This window comes from Antennarius striatus, chromosome 11, assembly GCF_040054535.1.
Source record: "Antennarius striatus isolate MH-2024 chromosome 11, ASM4005453v1, whole genome shotgun sequence".
NCBI lineage: Eukaryota > Metazoa > Chordata > Actinopteri > Lophiiformes > Antennariidae > Antennarius > Antennarius striatus.
The window spans coordinates 4,014,954-4,031,276 of NC_090786.1; the positions used below are offsets into that span (position 1 = coordinate 4,014,954).

Below are 16,323 nucleotides of genomic sequence, written 5' to 3' on the forward strand. Positions count from 1 at the left end.
GTATCGGTTATGGTGCAACCTCACTTTAAGGCTAATTAAAGTGGCTAAACCACCTCCGACAGCACACGCCTCTTTGTGGCTGCAGCAACGTAATGGTGCTTACACACCTCCCCGCAAAAGGCCTGCTAGATTACGTCACACACAGGTTACCCACAAGTCCACTTTCCTTAAGGGAGGAGGTTCGAAACAGAGCAACAAAGAGCAACAATCATGCCTCATCCTGTAAATGTAGCATTGAAAATCACACCTAAAACGTCACGCTCAGATGAAAAACGAATCTGACATGTCACATCTTTCTGGATCCATTATCTGATGAGGGATTCTATAGCGACAGTCCAGAGAGACACTGGACTGATTACTGCAACCAAAACCGTTTCAGTTTGCTGAGAACAGTTGGAAACTCCTGTCAAAAATGTGTTCTTTTTTGCTACTTCACATCTATATTTAAACTCAGTGACAGCCAATCACCAGGATGAACCTGTCCCAGAGCGTTAGATGTTTTTTACATTTGTGATATTAGCGGTTTTGACTGCTAGATTCTCTGCTGCCTCCTCCGACGGGGTTTGGGCCGTCCTGTTTCACTTGGCCTCCAACCAAAACGTGCCCACAGCGGCGCTGTGGTGTTTGGCTTTGCCGCTAAATGATCCATCATGTTCATGTGCTCAATGAAAGGTTAAGCGCCTCAGGAGATAAACAGTCGGTGGCACTCGAGGCTAATTTAATTTTCCACTCGTAGCAGATTAAGTGCAACCAGATGATATAATTAAGGAGCACCAGTCAAACATCAAACGGTGGAAAATGACGTCGAAAGAGTGATGAAATATGACATTTCTGTCTCACCCGGCTGTGAATGGAAGCCATTCTTTTGATGATACTACTTATTTGTTGTATTTCTTAAATTAATTGTTATACATACCTACTTTCTTATTTGAAAACTATCAATATAAGTTGACTGTGCTCAGTTTCAATGTTATTTATGCGTAAATTTCTAATTTTTTGTTTGATTTACTCAAAATAAAGTAAAATAAAATTGACAAATAGACAAGGAAAAAGATGACACCAACTCACAGCCTCTTTACATGGTAAAATATCCCATTAATTTCAGTTTCAATGATATTTCTCTGTGTAATACAATATGTTATGAATGCACTGTCATACAAAAAGAAAATATATGGGACAGAACGGATCTCTCTGACCTGTAATGCTGTGAATGGGGTCGGTTTATCCACCCGAAAAAGGCAACATATAGACGTTAATGCCAATTTAAAAGTGTGCTTTATTTAAATTATCACTGCTGTCAGACAAATGTTTCCAACAGGGAACGAAATCTGGAGTTTTACCTCAGAGAACAGTGGAGTCTCCTGCAGCTTCCATCGGTTTGCCTGTCCTCTGTCTTTTATGACTGAGGTGAACCGTCTATTAAACCGTCCTGGCTCAAAGGCTTGCGCTTCCTTTCATGGTGGGATGTAGGAATGAGTCACAGTCTGCGATGAAAGCCAAATGTGTCCTCATCAAAAGCATCTCGTTCGTCAAAACTTGACAAATTTCACAGTGGACTTTCAAAAGAAAAAGTGAGCAGAGATAGGACAATGATTCATGACCTTCTTGGCCGAGTCTCTACTCATATTCTGCAACATTTGACATACTAGCAACGTGGCTCCAGGACCGTTAGCATCAGTAAATCAAAGAATTGAGCCCCAGACAGATATATCTTAACGTCTACTCATTGGATGTTCATTAAATTTCAGACATGGCCCTTAAAGGATGAATCATATTGAAGGGGTCCTTTGGGGCCTCAAATTTTGTGACTGATGTGAGACTTGGAGATTTGGAACAATCTTGATTTTATTGTTTTGCCACATTAACATCCAGCAAGCATAAACTAATAAAACCTCTTCAAAGTCACCTGCAGCTTTAGATAGGTTAGATACTTTGGATGCATTGATGTTAGCCTGTGGATGGTGAGCTCAGAAGCAAACACATTTTTGTTAGAACATGTGTAGCTAACAGACATCTGTATCTGATTTTTCAAGGAATTACTTAATTCTTTTGAGTGAATAGTGCTTAAAAATATGAAATATGAAAATATGAAAAATATGTGCTATGAATACACACTGATTTAATACTTTTAGCATGTATAGCGTACATGTTAAAAGTATATACATAATAATTTTTGCCTAGTTGATTTGTTTATTTCAACATTGCTGAAAGAACACTGAATTGCTGAATCACAAAGTTGTATAAAATTTAAATAGTTGAAATTTCAACTATTTGTTTTCTTTTTTTTCCTTTCTTTGCCAAGTACAGCATATATTCAACTGTTACACGTGGATTCATCTGATTCACACTTACTTTGTTGATATCACAAACTGCTTGGATTGTTTTCCTCTTTTTGTCCAACTCAACATGCTTCCTGAGCTTTTTACCTTATTCTTCAAATAATGTTGATAAATGTTCGATGTTAGTCTAGATTAGGGGCCTTGGAATGTTAAATAAGAGGCCTTTCCTTGCAACACTGGTTTCCATTACATGTAATGACCATGGTGTTACTGTAGGAGTTGATCAATAACGGTTCTTATCTGAGTCCCTACTGAGTCATTGGTTATCCAGTGATACCCAATCCAATCTGGTCATTAGGCTGTAATTACCTAAATGCTGATTAATATGTACCTGCCTCATTGACTCAACAACTGTAGTCTCCCAGCTCATCACTTTCTCAGACATAACAGTGCAATAACAGTTGGGTAGTAGTGGACGTTGCACAATGAAAGTATCTAAAAATTTATGTCCCATCTTACAGTTTTAAAACATTATGTTAAAAAAAAAAAAAGGCAGGATTGACGTTTTTGTCTTTCTCTTTGTTTGATTAACAGACGTAGATGAGTGCCTACTACATGGTGTGTGTCCCAACGGAAACTGTCTGAACACCATCGGCAGCTACAGATGCATGTGTAAACCTGGCTACGTTCCTGACCCCACGCTCACCACATGCATATGTAAGTCGTCCAGTCTTACATCATCTACCACAGTTTCTTTCTCCCCATCGCTTTCGCATTTATGATCACCCGAACATCAACGGAGCATCGAGTCTGATAAATCAAAAGTGAATGCACCCGCATTTGCATGCTGGTTTCTCATGTGCAAATTGTTTCATATGCAAACCATCTCCTACTTTCCGTCAATTTGTGACAGAAGACATGAGAAACTTATAGTGAGTTGTTCTTTCCACCTGTTCGACATTACTATATGTAGGGCTGAGAGGAATGCAGTGTGTATTTTATGACGTGCATATGAATGCTATGCATGGATAAATGAATGGTGTATTTTATAATCGGATCCCTCGGGCACCACATGTAGCCAAACACAATATATCTCGACTCTCCTGCCAAAGAGGCAGCACGGAGAGGAGGGAGGACGAGACTAACATATGAACAGACGGTAGATCAACTGCTCACGCTCACCTGCCAAACGATTAGCCTTAAACGTGTTGATCTTTAGCTTCCCTTTGTCTTGACATGCTGTGCGCTCCCCCTGGTTTTTGCAGTGCTGCAGCTTCTTATGAGAGTACATGCGTCTGTCTGTGTGTTTCTACGGTATAGGCTAAAGGGGTTGGGAGGTGGCCATTGTGTCTCATGTCTCATTAATCTAGGTTAATGAAAACCAAGTGTCCATTCATCACCATCGCAGCTTAATCCGAAGGGCTCAGCACATGAATAATTCATTTTTGTTAGTGTTAGGGTTCCAACAGTTGTGCAAATGGACAGATCCCACTCGAATTGTTCCTCCGTGATTAAAAACTCCAGTGGTTTCCTCGTATTATATCCGTTTTGCATCGTGTCTTTGCATATACGTACAGTGACAAGATGTTGCAGAAGTTTCCAGCTGATGACACAAAACAAGTCTAATTTTACTAATTTGAGACCTGTTTGCTGACTTTCCCTCCATCAATCCATCTCTTCCACTTGTTCAGTGTGGCGCTGTGATGACAGCAGGCTACTCAAGGTAATCCAGATTTTCTAGCTCCTTCTGGGACAATCCAAAGTATTCTGAGGTACAGAGAGATGTGATATCCCACCAGCGAGTTGTGGGTCTACCCCAAGGTCACTTTTCACTTGTACTTCCCAGGAAATCCTACAAAAGGAGATGTTCAGACGTTCTAGCCAGTTGCCTAAACCAACTCAGCTGACTTGTTTAGATAAATAGGCTACCATTGAGAGTATCCTGTGTGGATTGTACTAAACAAACTAAAGCAGAATGTTTCTGAACATTTAAACCAGCCTGTGCAAAAAATAGAATCTCAAGGAAGGATATAGGAATATTGGTAGCACATCATGAAATCCAAAAGTGGAGATCTTTCTTCAAACTCTTCTTGTGAACACGGGAAAAGCAAGCATTTGAAGGCAGTTGTCCGACATTTACCAACTGTAAGTGGAGAGAAAGAGCAGCATATGCATTAGAACTTAAAACAGGGGCAACATTTTACCTGGATGGTTCCAAAGTTTAAAAAAAAAAAAACAACTCCTGACAAAACCACTTAAAGCTAAGACAGAAATGTAAAACCTGCTGAAATTAAAATGTTTTACCATTTCCGGGTGTGCAGTGATTCCTCTTACTGCTGAGATTGATACCATTGTACTCATACAGAGGCAGCTTTCAGGCTGGTTTAGGGGGGGAGAAGGGAATTCTCGGCCTTGGTGGAGGTTTGTGGTTTCTGAAAGCTATTCTTTTGACTGTGTTTCTCTTAGAACGTTGTCCAGTTGGCCTTTTGTGTGGATGTTGTTTTATACTATTAGACCATAAGAACACAAACTGAGCTGAACTATCCTGCATGCTTTCATCTGAGCCAACCCCTGACTTCAATAGTGCATGAAGTATGGGCATGAAAACGGATTTTTTTTCATGTTTTTCAACTCTTTCTTGTTAGAATGTGTGTTACTTTTTTGCTTTAATTGTTTAAATGTAGTTGTTTGTGCCACCACAAGATGTAGTTGTCCACTACTCGCTGTTAATTATGGATTTTTTTTCAGTGTATTTTATTTTTGCTTTGGTGAAGGGGACCTCTTTATTTCCATTCTCTGTCCTTTCTTTCCTCCATGTATGTGTCTCCTGCACCACTTCCTACGCCTCCACACCCCCCCCTTCTCTTTGCCTTCCTCCTGCGCTCCTCTTCAGCCAACACACCTGCCATCCAAGAGGAGAAGGGGGCTTGCTTCCGTTTGGTCAGCTCAGGGAGACAGTGTTTGCACCCAGTGTCTGCCCAGCTAAGCAAACAGCTCTGCTGCTGCAGTGTGGGCAAAGCCTGGGGCCCCCGTTGTGACAAATGTCCCCCTCCAGGAACAGGTAAGGCCCCCCCATCTACAACAGATGTTTATCCTGTCTCATTAAGAACCAACGGTTTTTTGTGCCCTAGACATTATTTTCTGTGGTGCAGGATGAGAACAGTACCAACCAAAATTGTTGGTACATCGTGTCGGGTGTTTTTGCCGAACATACACGAATCACTGTGTACGTGTGACACGTTGTGTCAATTCGTGATGACACGCCCCCCTTAGCCATCATTGGCTGCATCGGTGATCACGCTACACGGGATTTTGCGCACTCAGTAGTCGATTTATGCATGACATGATGGTACGTCGGGCGGCACGGTGGCGCAGTGGTTAGCGCTGACGCCTCACGACACGGCGGTTCCGGATTCAAGTTCCGCTCTGTGCAGACTTTGCATGTTCTCCCCGTGTCTGCGTGGGTTCTATTCGTGTTCTCCGGCTTCTCCTCACCTCCAAAAACTTGCTCTTCAGGTTGATTGGCCGGTCCCAAATTGCCCTTAGGAGTGAGTGTGTGTGTGTGTGGTTGTCTGTCTTTGTGTGTGGCTCCGCGGTGCACTGGCGTTGTACCCGGAGTGTCCCCCGCCTTACGCCCTATGCCAGCTGGGATAGGCTCCAGCTCCCCGTGACCCGCTACGGCGGATACAGCGGCAGAAAATGGATGGATGGATTATGGTACGTCATCTGATTGCTTTCTTATTATTTTAATTCATAGTAACTATGTTGACATTAATGCACAATTCATTCATTAAATACACCAGTAAAACATATACTGATGTCTTAAATTTGAAAACAAATATTTATTTTTTTACTAAAGAAGGGTTCGGTGAGTGAGCATATGAAACCGGCAGGGTTCGGTACCTCCAACAAGGTCAAGAACCACTGGTCTAGAGACATGAAGAAGATAAAATGAAGTAGAAATAGAGAAGCCACTTTTGACTCTTTACTGCCCTCTTGTGTATGTATCCATGTCAACATGAAGGAAGTGTGGAAGTTATGTGAGCAAGTATGGATTGGCAGTCCGATATGGACATTTCTGTTTGCATAATAGACAGCGTGAATCACCATAAGTTTAACGTTACCCGTAGAGATGACGCATTTGTTGACCAATGACCTCTGAGACAAACCAGGGACGAATCTATAAGCGTAACCTGGTGAACAAATAGATGAAGCCGTTCACGTCATAACTGGTAGATCAGTCCATTTATCTTTGTTAAAGATCATTCAGCGTCGAGTACCTTCTTGGATTCTTTTCGTGCCTATTTTGGGTAGTTTTTCGAGAGCTTGCGGGTACTGATAAGGAGGAAGAAACAGAATAATACCACAGGAAATAGTTGGGGGTAGTGTCGTTGCAATTCACCTTTCTGTCACCTGCACAAACCAACAATTAGACCAACAACTTTATGCTGCATCTGGATTGGATTGTTCTTTCTACTTTACCCCAACGGCCAGCCAAAACCGGACATACAACGTTCAAGTGGGAAACAGTTCCTGTTTTAACAAGCTCAGTGAGCTACTTCATGAGGACAACAGCACTTTTTGGTGTAAATGTTGCTGAGCTGCAAAAAAAAAAAGTGCTGGATCTGTGTTGTCTGTTAGTGTTTTATGTTTGAAGCGTTTATGTTCCTGAGGAAAGAAGCTCCTTCTCAGCCTCTCAGTTTTGGCTCCGATGAAGCAAAGCGTCTTGCCAGACGGTTGGTAAATGTCATTAGCCTTTCTCTGGACCTGCACCGCCTAGTGTAGATGGAGAACGTCCAGACAGCGCTGACTTCTCTGTGGTGGCGGAGAACGATTTCTGCTGGAAAGTGGAGATCTTGAATTTCCTCAGCGGTCTGAGGTCAAACAAGCGCTGCTTAGCCGTCTTCACCGGGTTCGAGTTTCACTTTCTGTATTTGTCACTACCGTAAAGCACACTGCATGAGTGAGGTATTGTTCTCCTCAGCACCAATACTCATTAGACAGGACACAAAAACAGATATCGTAAAACATTAATAGCAGTGCAGTGATAAAAATTAAGCCGTCTTGCATGCGAGCGGTCCGTCTCTTTCTCCTACAATCAGAAAACTTGCATCAGATATGAAGCAGTGACTCTAAATTGATGAGAATGGTCCTGTCCTGGGTGTACCCCACCTCCTGCCCAATGTCGGCTGGGATGAGCCCCAGCCTGGTCCAGAGTTCAAGCACCGGTCCCAGTAGGTAGAAGTAGTCAGTCACAGTCTAACCAGTTCAGCTCATGGTGTCGCAGGATGGAGAGTTGGACTTTGACTGAAGCAGTTGTATATAGAACCAGGTGGTTCTGCTCTGGAACACCCCTTTAGATGAGAGGAATGCTAGGAGATGATGGGACAGGGTGTGGAGGCCTTCTGGCGTCCCCTGGTGGGGTACATGTCATCTGTGGAAAGCCTAGTGTGGGGTTTTGGGGGGTTTTTTTGTACAAGGGTTTGTGACAACCATACATCTGGAGTAAATCCTGTGAATGTGTGCACTTTCTCCGCGAGGTCTGGGTTTGTGGGCATCCACAGCAAAACCCCAAGGGAAGTTCTTGAGTTTCTATTTGTTGGAGTGATCCGGAGTGGGATTGAACTGGTTTGGGTTTACGCCAAAGTGAACGATTGAGTCATTTTTCAGCTGCGTGACTTGAATGAATGAAACATTCAAATCAAAGGATTTAAACGTGCGCCAATTTGACTGAAAATGACGAAGGTTTCGTCTATTTTAAAACTGGATGTGCATCAATAAGTAAGAGAGTTTTCGTGATATTTCTCGAAGGATTGGTGATGTTTGACGGACCTTTTTTGACAAGTAATTTTTTTAGAGAGACAACCATGAAGTCTTTTATTCCCAAGATGACTCTTGTTAAGAGAGCCATCCTTAAAATCAGCACAGCTTTGCTTTCACATTTTCACTAGTATGATAAGCTCTTGTGTTTTTCTTTCTAACTTTTTTTCATAGCTAAGTTTAAAGAGATCTGTCCTGGTGGAATGGGCTACACCGTTCTACCAAATCCACCAGCCAATAAGCCAGTGATAGTTTACCAGGAGCCCACGGACCTGCTACCCGTCCAGCCCCTCCCAACACCAGAGAGTCAAGCGGAGCCTATTGAGGACCCTGTGGAGAACATACCAAGTGAGTCCAAACCAAGTCACCTCACCGGCAGGTGGTTGAGTTGGAGATGAAGTGAGGTTAAGTTTCCTTTAGATACAATAGACACATGACGTTAGATGGTCCACTGACTCATTTCAATTCAAAAAACTTTATTGCCCCAAGGGGGCAAATAAAGCTGGACCCATCTGGAGCAATGAGTTTGTATTTAAGGGCGAGATATAAACCACCTTTTGGTGTTTTCACACTGCTTTTAGAGGCGTTGATCTAACCTCTGTTCAGTTTATGGCGCTGTTGAGTTTTTATACTGATTTAGACCAGGGGGGAACAAAGAAACACTTTTTTTTCTTCCAATTTATATTTAAAATGTCCTGTTTGTGTTTCCTGTGGTCAGTAGCGACCGCTGCACCGGATCAGGTAGGTCGGGCCCTTTCAAGGCCAAAACGTTGCAGCAGATTGCATGCAGAGAGACGCTCCTGTCAGCCGCTGAGCAGAATCACCTTTGCATTAAGTCATCCGTGTCGATGCATGACATGAGCTGGTCCTCCTCTGAGCAATGTTTAAAAATCTTCAGTGTCTACGTCTTAACCTCGTCCACTCCTCCCTGTTGTGTTACAAAATAAATGACATACAATACAACAAACTGTATGTTTGATTGAGGTCTTGCCAGAAAGAAAAGAAACAGAAAAGAAAATCAGTGATTCTGGTCTCACATTTGGGGAGATATATTGACACCAAATAGAATGCTAACCTATATTATTTTGTGCTAGCACCCTGTTAAAGTTCTAAAATAAGTTTCACCATCTGAGTTTGTTGGAAGTGATCGGTCCAGTGGCACTTTCTTTCTAATGGGTGTTTTTCCCATGTGTCCTTTTTTCTGGCAATACCACAAGTTTAGGTTTACTGACCGGAAGCGATGAAGCGAGACAAGAAAAGGTGGATAGGGCAACTAATGGATGTGCACGTCCACGGGGGAGTTGAAGAGGTTAAGTCCCGGAAACAGAAAACAGACAGAAGCGTTTGGCCTTTTTTTTTCTGCTTTCTGGCTTTGCTGAACTGCTCCTATTTGCTCTGTTGTTAAACTTGCAGTCAGTTGCCATGCGAGCTGAATGCTAACCAACCTGCCAGTGCAACATCTGTGTTGCTTGACAAAAGCAGAGTGCAAGGCTGCAATGATGAATCGTAGACTTGAAGGAAATGCATACGGCGCTGTGTTGACTTGTTTTCTGTCTTGTCATTGAAGGAGCTGCTAGTTCCTGCGGTTAGTAGTAGGCCGTTAGATGAGCCTATCCTGCCCCAGCTATCTCCGGGTGTAACCGCTGTCAAGATCGAGGAAGCTTACCCAGGTGTCTGCTTCACTGACCTTTAAACTTTGTAGTATGGTGGGCTAAGAAAGATATTTTAGACAGAACATATCAAAATTAGAAAGCAGAACTTACTTATAACTGTAGGGAAAATGTGTGGAAACCAAATGATGTTTGCTCAAGCTAAGCACCACTGTCCCAGGATGTGTTCACACTGCTCTAAAAGGAAGTAGATTTATCATTATTGTCTGTAGTTTTATATAAATTTTGGGAGAATCAGTGAGCTGGATTAATTCTTCTCACATTTTCTGTCACACTGTGATACGGGACTGGAATTTTAATCCATGGCATTAAAAATCTTCAGTCAAGATTAACAGGACGCAGGGGAAATAATCAGCAGTGAGGGCCCTGAACTCATCGTCTGTTTGGTTTTTCAATTTAAGAATTTGACTTAACTATGCCTTCTTGTGGGCTTCTGAATGTACCAGACACTTTTATTTTATTATGTGTGCCTGAACTGCTCATATTTATTCATTTTTACTAGAACTTTTTTTATATGTTGCTGCTTACTTAATCAGTTTTTGAGGAATGTAAAACACATTATTATTAGAGGTAATTACAGTACCTGCATCTCCCACATTTCTCCCACAAGAAACAGAAGATTACCTTAAGTATTCAAATCCCATAATATAATGACCAGATGTAACGTCAACTTTTTTTCTTCTGCATATTTACGTATCATCCAGGTTCACTCAAAGTGAAACAGTCCAGGTTCACACAGTGAAACAGCCCAGGTTTGGAGTAATGCAGCCATCCTCTTGATAGATCCTGAGTCATCCTTAAAGCGAGGACACAGATTCAGACGATGTCAGAGCCGATCCAGACGTCACGATTGTTCCGATGTTGCAAAATCATTGTCTGTCTCTCTGTTGAAGATTGTTATGTGTAGAAGCAGGCTGTGAAATAAAATAACCACATGAAACTATGGAAGCTTTTCAAAAATTGAACATGCACAGGCTGAAGAAAATAAAGTGTGTATTCATAAGTTGCAAAGAAATGTCTCCTTTTTAATGTTGTTAGGGAATAAACAAGCTGCATAGCTCTTTTGATCGCTGCGGCAGCAGCTGGTATAATTGCGGCATAATGGAGGAGGATGCCGTTTGTTGTAACTGCTAATGTATCCTGTTTGTCTATTCTACCTAAACTGCCTTCTTAGAACATTCAGTCGTTGATCATCAGAGCGCTGACATTGGTAAAACATTATGTTAAATAAATGGATGGAGTTAATGTTCATTACCCTGTTTGGTTTTTTTTGATTTGGTAGAGGTTGTTGAGAGGAACTCTCCACCTGCACCAGTAGAGATCCCCCTATCTAATGCAGGCCAGGACATCGGTCCCATCCAGTCAGCTGGTAAGACCGACATATTCATCGTTTCATCATTGGGAGGGGGGGCAAGCAGCCCAGGTTTGCAGGATTGGCTGGTTGTAGGTACAGGTTTGTGATCCGCTCAGAATCACCTGCTGATGGTTACACCGTCTTCCATCCCAGAGGTGAACGAGTGCCAGATCAGCCCTTACATCTGTGGCCGGGGGGTCTGTTACAACACGGCCGAGGGGTACACCTGCCACTGCGATGAGGGATACCGGCTGGACGACGCCCAAACCACCTGTGTAGGTGAGGAGTCCATTTCCTTTAGTCTGGTGAAAAGAGTTTGGACATGTGTTGAGTTTAGAGTGGACCCAGATGCTCTAGCATGGCTGTTTATTTATGTTAATACATTTTTGGGATGTATTTGTGCTTCTAACTGATGTGGGATGTTGATTGTCATTTAGGGTGTATTCATAAATTCACATGAGGAATTCTCCAATCAGATGTTTTGGGGTTGGTTTTTTTTGTTTGTGTGTGTCCAGATCTAGATGAGTGTGTGGAGAGCCAGACGTTGTGTTCAGGTGGCCGCTGTAGGAACACGGAGGGCAGCTTCCTGTGTGTGTGTCCGCGGGGATTCCTCGTCGACGGACTGGGAACCAGTTGTGTCGGTGAGTTTTCCATAAATATTCACACCAGAAGGAAAAGCTTCAGGTGCGTCAGCTCCTTTATGCTGTTAGCATTCAGCTATTAAACTATGCTATTAGGAACCCTGCAGCTCGAGGCTCTGATTAAAATTATGCATGTAAACATCACCTCACAAACAAAGTTAATTATTAACGCTGTTCATGCTGGGATTGTAAATCAGTCTAATATTGACCAATTAGAAAACAGCTTTTCTGTTCCTCCTCCTGTGTTTACTTTACATGTTAACCCTCAGTCATTTAATTAGAGTGTAGAAATCCACAGTCATACAGCGATAAACAAACACACACACACACCCTTCCTCTATTACTGTTGGAGGGGGGGGCGGTTAATCGAGACGCCGATGACTCGGTTCATTATTGATGTTGTGTTTCGTCGATAAAGCATGAGAGGAATCGTCGTCTGTGACTCTCTGCCGTTCCACTTCAGATATAGACGAATGTCAGGAGCCGGATCTGTGCACCAGAGGCCACTGTCAGAACACCAGAGGCTCCTTCGTCTGCCAGTGTGGATCCGGGTTCAGGTCGTCCCCAGCTGGAGACCAGTGTGACGGTACCAAACATTGTTCTGTCAGTGGCACCGCTACAAACACAACAATAACAACAGTGTGTTAGCGCAGGTTAGCTGACATTCAGATGTGTGATGGGCCTGATCACCACGGTTAAACTGAGGCACCAAAAGACGCCAGCTTCTTTGTTTGTTTCTACAATATTATGTGTCTTTCTAAGACAAATTGAACAAGAAAAAAAATTCAGGATGCACGAAATGTGAGAAAAGCAAAGGTGTAGATGAATAACGGAAATAATACTGATGGAATCATAATAATCCAAAGAGGAAGAAGAGTAACAACAACAGTTATGACTGTTATAAAAATAATAATGAGGAAGAAGAATTAGACTAATGACAATAATAATAATAATATAATAATAATAATTATGACTATAATAGTACAAATTATGATAATTGTATAATACTAATAATAAGGAAGAATTAGAATAATAGTAACAATAATACTACTACTAATGATAATAATAGATACAGCATTCTGGGAAACGATGTTTCATGAGCTGCTGATGATAAACACATGATGATAATGAGTTTATTGAGCAGGCCAGAGTGTAGTGACATCATTGTGTTGACATCACCACCTTGATGACATCACCATCACTGTTGTTTGTGAGCAGTGATGCTAAAAGGAATTCACATATTGAACCCGTCTCATCAGTCATGTCAGTGACAATGGCCGCGGTGGATGTGTTCACTCTCAGCGTTTTGTCTGCCTATTTACTAGAAGTAGAACTAAAAGTAGAACTAGAACTAAAGTAGAACTAGAACTAAAACTAGAACTAAAAGTAGAACTAGAACTAAAACTAGAACTCATACAGCCAAGATGATGCAGAGCATCTACATGTGGTCGAGCTCTGACGTCTGTTTATTCCAGACGTGGACGAGTGTCTGGAAGCGGCCAGGCCGTGTGCGCTGGGTGAGTGTGTGAACAACGTGGGTTCCTACACCTGCACCTGTCCCCATGGATACCGACAGGTGAACGGCACCGGCTGCAGAGGTGAGTACCAGAACCGCTTCACATCACTTCAGCGCCAGACGCGCTTCTGATCCGGGATTCTCTCTCTGCGCTGTCAGACGTTGACGAGTGTGTGGACGAACCAGACCTGTGTTCACCCCATGGAGAGTGTCTCAACACTGAAGGATCCTACCTGTGTGTGTGTGAGAGTGGATTTACCGCCAACTTGGACACACACTCCTGTGATGGTGGGCTGGAAACACACACAAAGTACAGAATTGTGGGCGACAACTGAGGAAATACGATTTAATTCATGCATTATTCCAAAAAAAGACAATAGCAGGAACAGAACTAAAGACACGAACGACTTTGGGACTCTCTCAGAATTGTTGCTCTTGGGTTTGTTCTGCAGACATCGATGAGTGTTGGCAGAATGAGACGCTGTGCGGTCCTCACGGCTTCTGCGAGAACAGGCTGGGATCGTTCCGATGCCTCTGTGACCAGGGCTACCAGGAGACCCAGGACGGCCACGGCTGTGTGGGTAAGGCGCAAAACGCGTGACGTATGCATGCCGAGAAGAAGGAAAAAGATGATTCCCTTCTACCTGACGATCGATCCCATCCAAACTCCAGTGGGCGTGTCTCTGCTCCACAGACGTGAACGAGTGTGAGCTGCTGAGCAGCGTGTGCGGAGAGGCCCAGTGCGTTAACGTCGACGGTTCTTTCCTCTGCATGTGTCCCGTCGGACAGGACTACAACGTGATGATCGCCAAGTGCGAACCCGTGCCCACAGGTGGGGTCGCCGTACCTCCGCTCGCGTCCGTCCCACCGGTGGGATCCGTGTGACGACGGTCTTCCCCCTCCTTTCCCCTCAGCCCCGTCGGTGGAGCGTAAGGAATGCTACTACCATCTGAACGACGAGAACCTGTGTGAGAGCGTCCTGACGAGTCACGTCACCCTGCAGGAGTGCTGCTGCACGCTGGGAGCCGGATGGGGCGACAACTGCGAGGTGCACCCCTGCCCTGTCAATGGCACAGGTGAGTCAGAGGACTGCTGCAGGTGTGTATGCAAACACTGTGCTCGATGAAGCCTCCAAACCTCCTTGTGTGTGTGTGTGTGTGTGTGTGTTTCAGACCAGTTCAACCAGATGTGTCCATCCGGAAAAGGTTTTATTCCCAGCGGAGACTCACTGTATGGAGTCGCCACAGCTGAGAGCTACAAAGGTAAGGCTATGCTAACGCTAGGTGAGCTAACGGTATGAATAAATGTTTATTTTCTCATTGAACGGAGTCCTTAAAGGAACTTCTATTAATTTCCAGTTGGATTTCCTTTCATTTAATGGGAGGGATTCGTCTCAGTTGATGGTTTCCAGTTCATAAAAGAACTGTTTAACGTTTCCACAGAAGTTTATGTACCGAAGAAGCACCGTTTGATATTTAATCCAACATGAAATTATGATTTAAAGATGCTGCAGACAGCAAAGCTTCTGCTGGTGATGGATTGGACAACTAAGGAAATTGAGGTGAATTAGCTTCAATTTGTCAAAGAACCTGGAGGAATCTGAAAAAGGGAGACTGTGGTAAACCGAAAGTGTTCGATTTATTTGGTCGACGTCTCATTTGGCTCGTTTTCTTGCAGATGCGGATGAATGCACGCTGTTTGGGGAGGAGGTCTGCAAAGGAGGCTACTGCCTGGACACGGTGGGCAGCTACGAGTGTTACTGCAAGACCGGAGAGGACTACGATCCGGCCAAGATGGAGTGCAGAGGTCAGGCTGGAACCTGTTTGATAGAATTTATAGATGATATATCGTAAATCCATGTGTGTGGATGAAGACAGTCCTCTGCTTAACTTCCTGTAGACATCAACGAGTGTCTGGATGAGAGTGTGTGCGTGGGCAGAGAGTGTCTGAACACACACGGCTCTTACTTGTGTTTCTGCGCACATCCAATGGTGTTGGACCCCAACACCAACCGCTGCTTCTTCATTTCTGACCTGACCGGTAAGAAAAGATGTCATCAGCATGCATGCACTAAGATTGGTTCGTATCCCACATTTACAAAACCCAATGCTGTTTGTGTGTGTGTGTGTGTGTGTGTGTGTGTGTGTGTGTGTGTGTGTGTGTGTGTGTGTGTGTGTGTGTGCAGAGCAACAGGAAGCGGAGCCTTTGGATTACCAGGGCATCTGCTGGCAGAAGGTGACGGAAACCATGACGTGTACGCTGCCGCTGGCGCCCAACAGGAAGACCACGTACACCGAGTGCTGCTGTCTGTACGGACAGGCCTGGGGCATGGAGTGTGCCCTGTGTCCACGCAGAAACACTGGTACAGCACACACACACATACACACACACACACACAGAGGCTGGCCCACATGAAAACCAGGGAGTAGCCTGCACATCCGGTGGTTCAATCCCCGGCCCCTGCACGGACGTCCGCCAAAAGTCCAGCTAAACTAAGACAAGCTAAGCTAAGCTAAATCTGTGGAAGCAGTGAGGAATGAATCAATAGCGATACCTTTTTTAACACAGTGATTATTTATTTATTCCTACTGGTGTTATGGAAGTCTTGTCTGTTTTCTCCTTAGAGGATTACGCGTCCATGTGTAACCTTCCTCTGGGGCAGCAGCCGTACGGTCGCGACGCCCTGGTCGCCGGTTCGGACCACGAATATGAAGTTGGTCTGGATTATTTGCCGACATCTGAGCAGCAGGCAGTCCTGCCGTATTACGACCCCGAGGAGCGTGAGTGTTTAGACGCGGCGCCCGTCCTCTACAGGAACAAAGCTGCTGATCTCAAGATGATTGTGGGGTTTTTTTGCGTGTGTGTTGCAGATCAATACCGTCCGTTTGAGGGTTTGCAAGCGGAGGAGTGTGGGATACTAAACGGCTGTGAGAATGGCCGGTGCGTGCGGTTTCAGGAGGGTTACACCTGCGACTGCTTCGACGGATACACCCTGGATCTGTCCCGGATGGCCTGCGTCGGTAAGATGATGGCGTCTCACAAA

At 44.0% G+C, this 16,323-nt stretch overlaps 1 protein-coding gene across 6 annotated transcripts in view; it reads left to right on the forward strand.

Moving 5' to 3' along the window:
- Positions 1–16,323, forward strand: part of ltbp1 (latent transforming growth factor beta binding protein 1) — a 45,594-nt gene that overhangs the window by 27,394 nt on the left and 1,877 nt on the right. For 2 of the 6 annotated variants that reach the window (XM_068326861.1, XM_068326862.1), the window contains exons 10-29: positions 2,874–2,996; positions 5,173–5,340; positions 8,274–8,447; positions 8,818–8,840; positions 9,667–9,769; positions 11,052–11,138; positions 11,277–11,402; positions 11,639–11,764; positions 12,228–12,350; positions 13,240–13,362; positions 13,440–13,568; positions 13,733–13,861; positions 13,975–14,112; positions 14,195–14,356; positions 14,453–14,542; positions 14,958–15,086; positions 15,180–15,320; positions 15,466–15,642; positions 15,905–16,060; positions 16,151–16,300. In XM_068326861.1, the coding sequence (XP_068182962.1) occupies positions 2,874–2,996; positions 5,173–5,340; positions 8,274–8,447; positions 8,818–8,840; positions 9,667–9,769; positions 11,052–11,138; positions 11,277–11,402; positions 11,639–11,764; positions 12,228–12,350; positions 13,240–13,362; positions 13,440–13,568; positions 13,733–13,861; positions 13,975–14,112; positions 14,195–14,356; positions 14,453–14,542; positions 14,958–15,086; positions 15,180–15,320; positions 15,466–15,642; positions 15,905–16,060; positions 16,151–16,300 (2,577 nt within the window). Of the gene's footprint in view, positions 1–2,873; positions 2,997–5,172; positions 5,341–8,273; positions 8,448–8,817; positions 8,841–9,666; positions 9,770–11,051; positions 11,139–11,276; positions 11,403–11,638; positions 11,765–12,227; positions 12,351–13,239; positions 13,363–13,439; positions 13,569–13,732; positions 13,862–13,974; positions 14,113–14,194; positions 14,357–14,452; positions 14,543–14,957; positions 15,087–15,179; positions 15,420–15,465; positions 15,643–15,904; positions 16,061–16,150; positions 16,301–16,323 lie in introns of those variants that run through there. The other 4 variants (XM_068326863.1, XM_068326864.1, XM_068326865.1 and 1 more) reach the window with 3 other exon arrangements.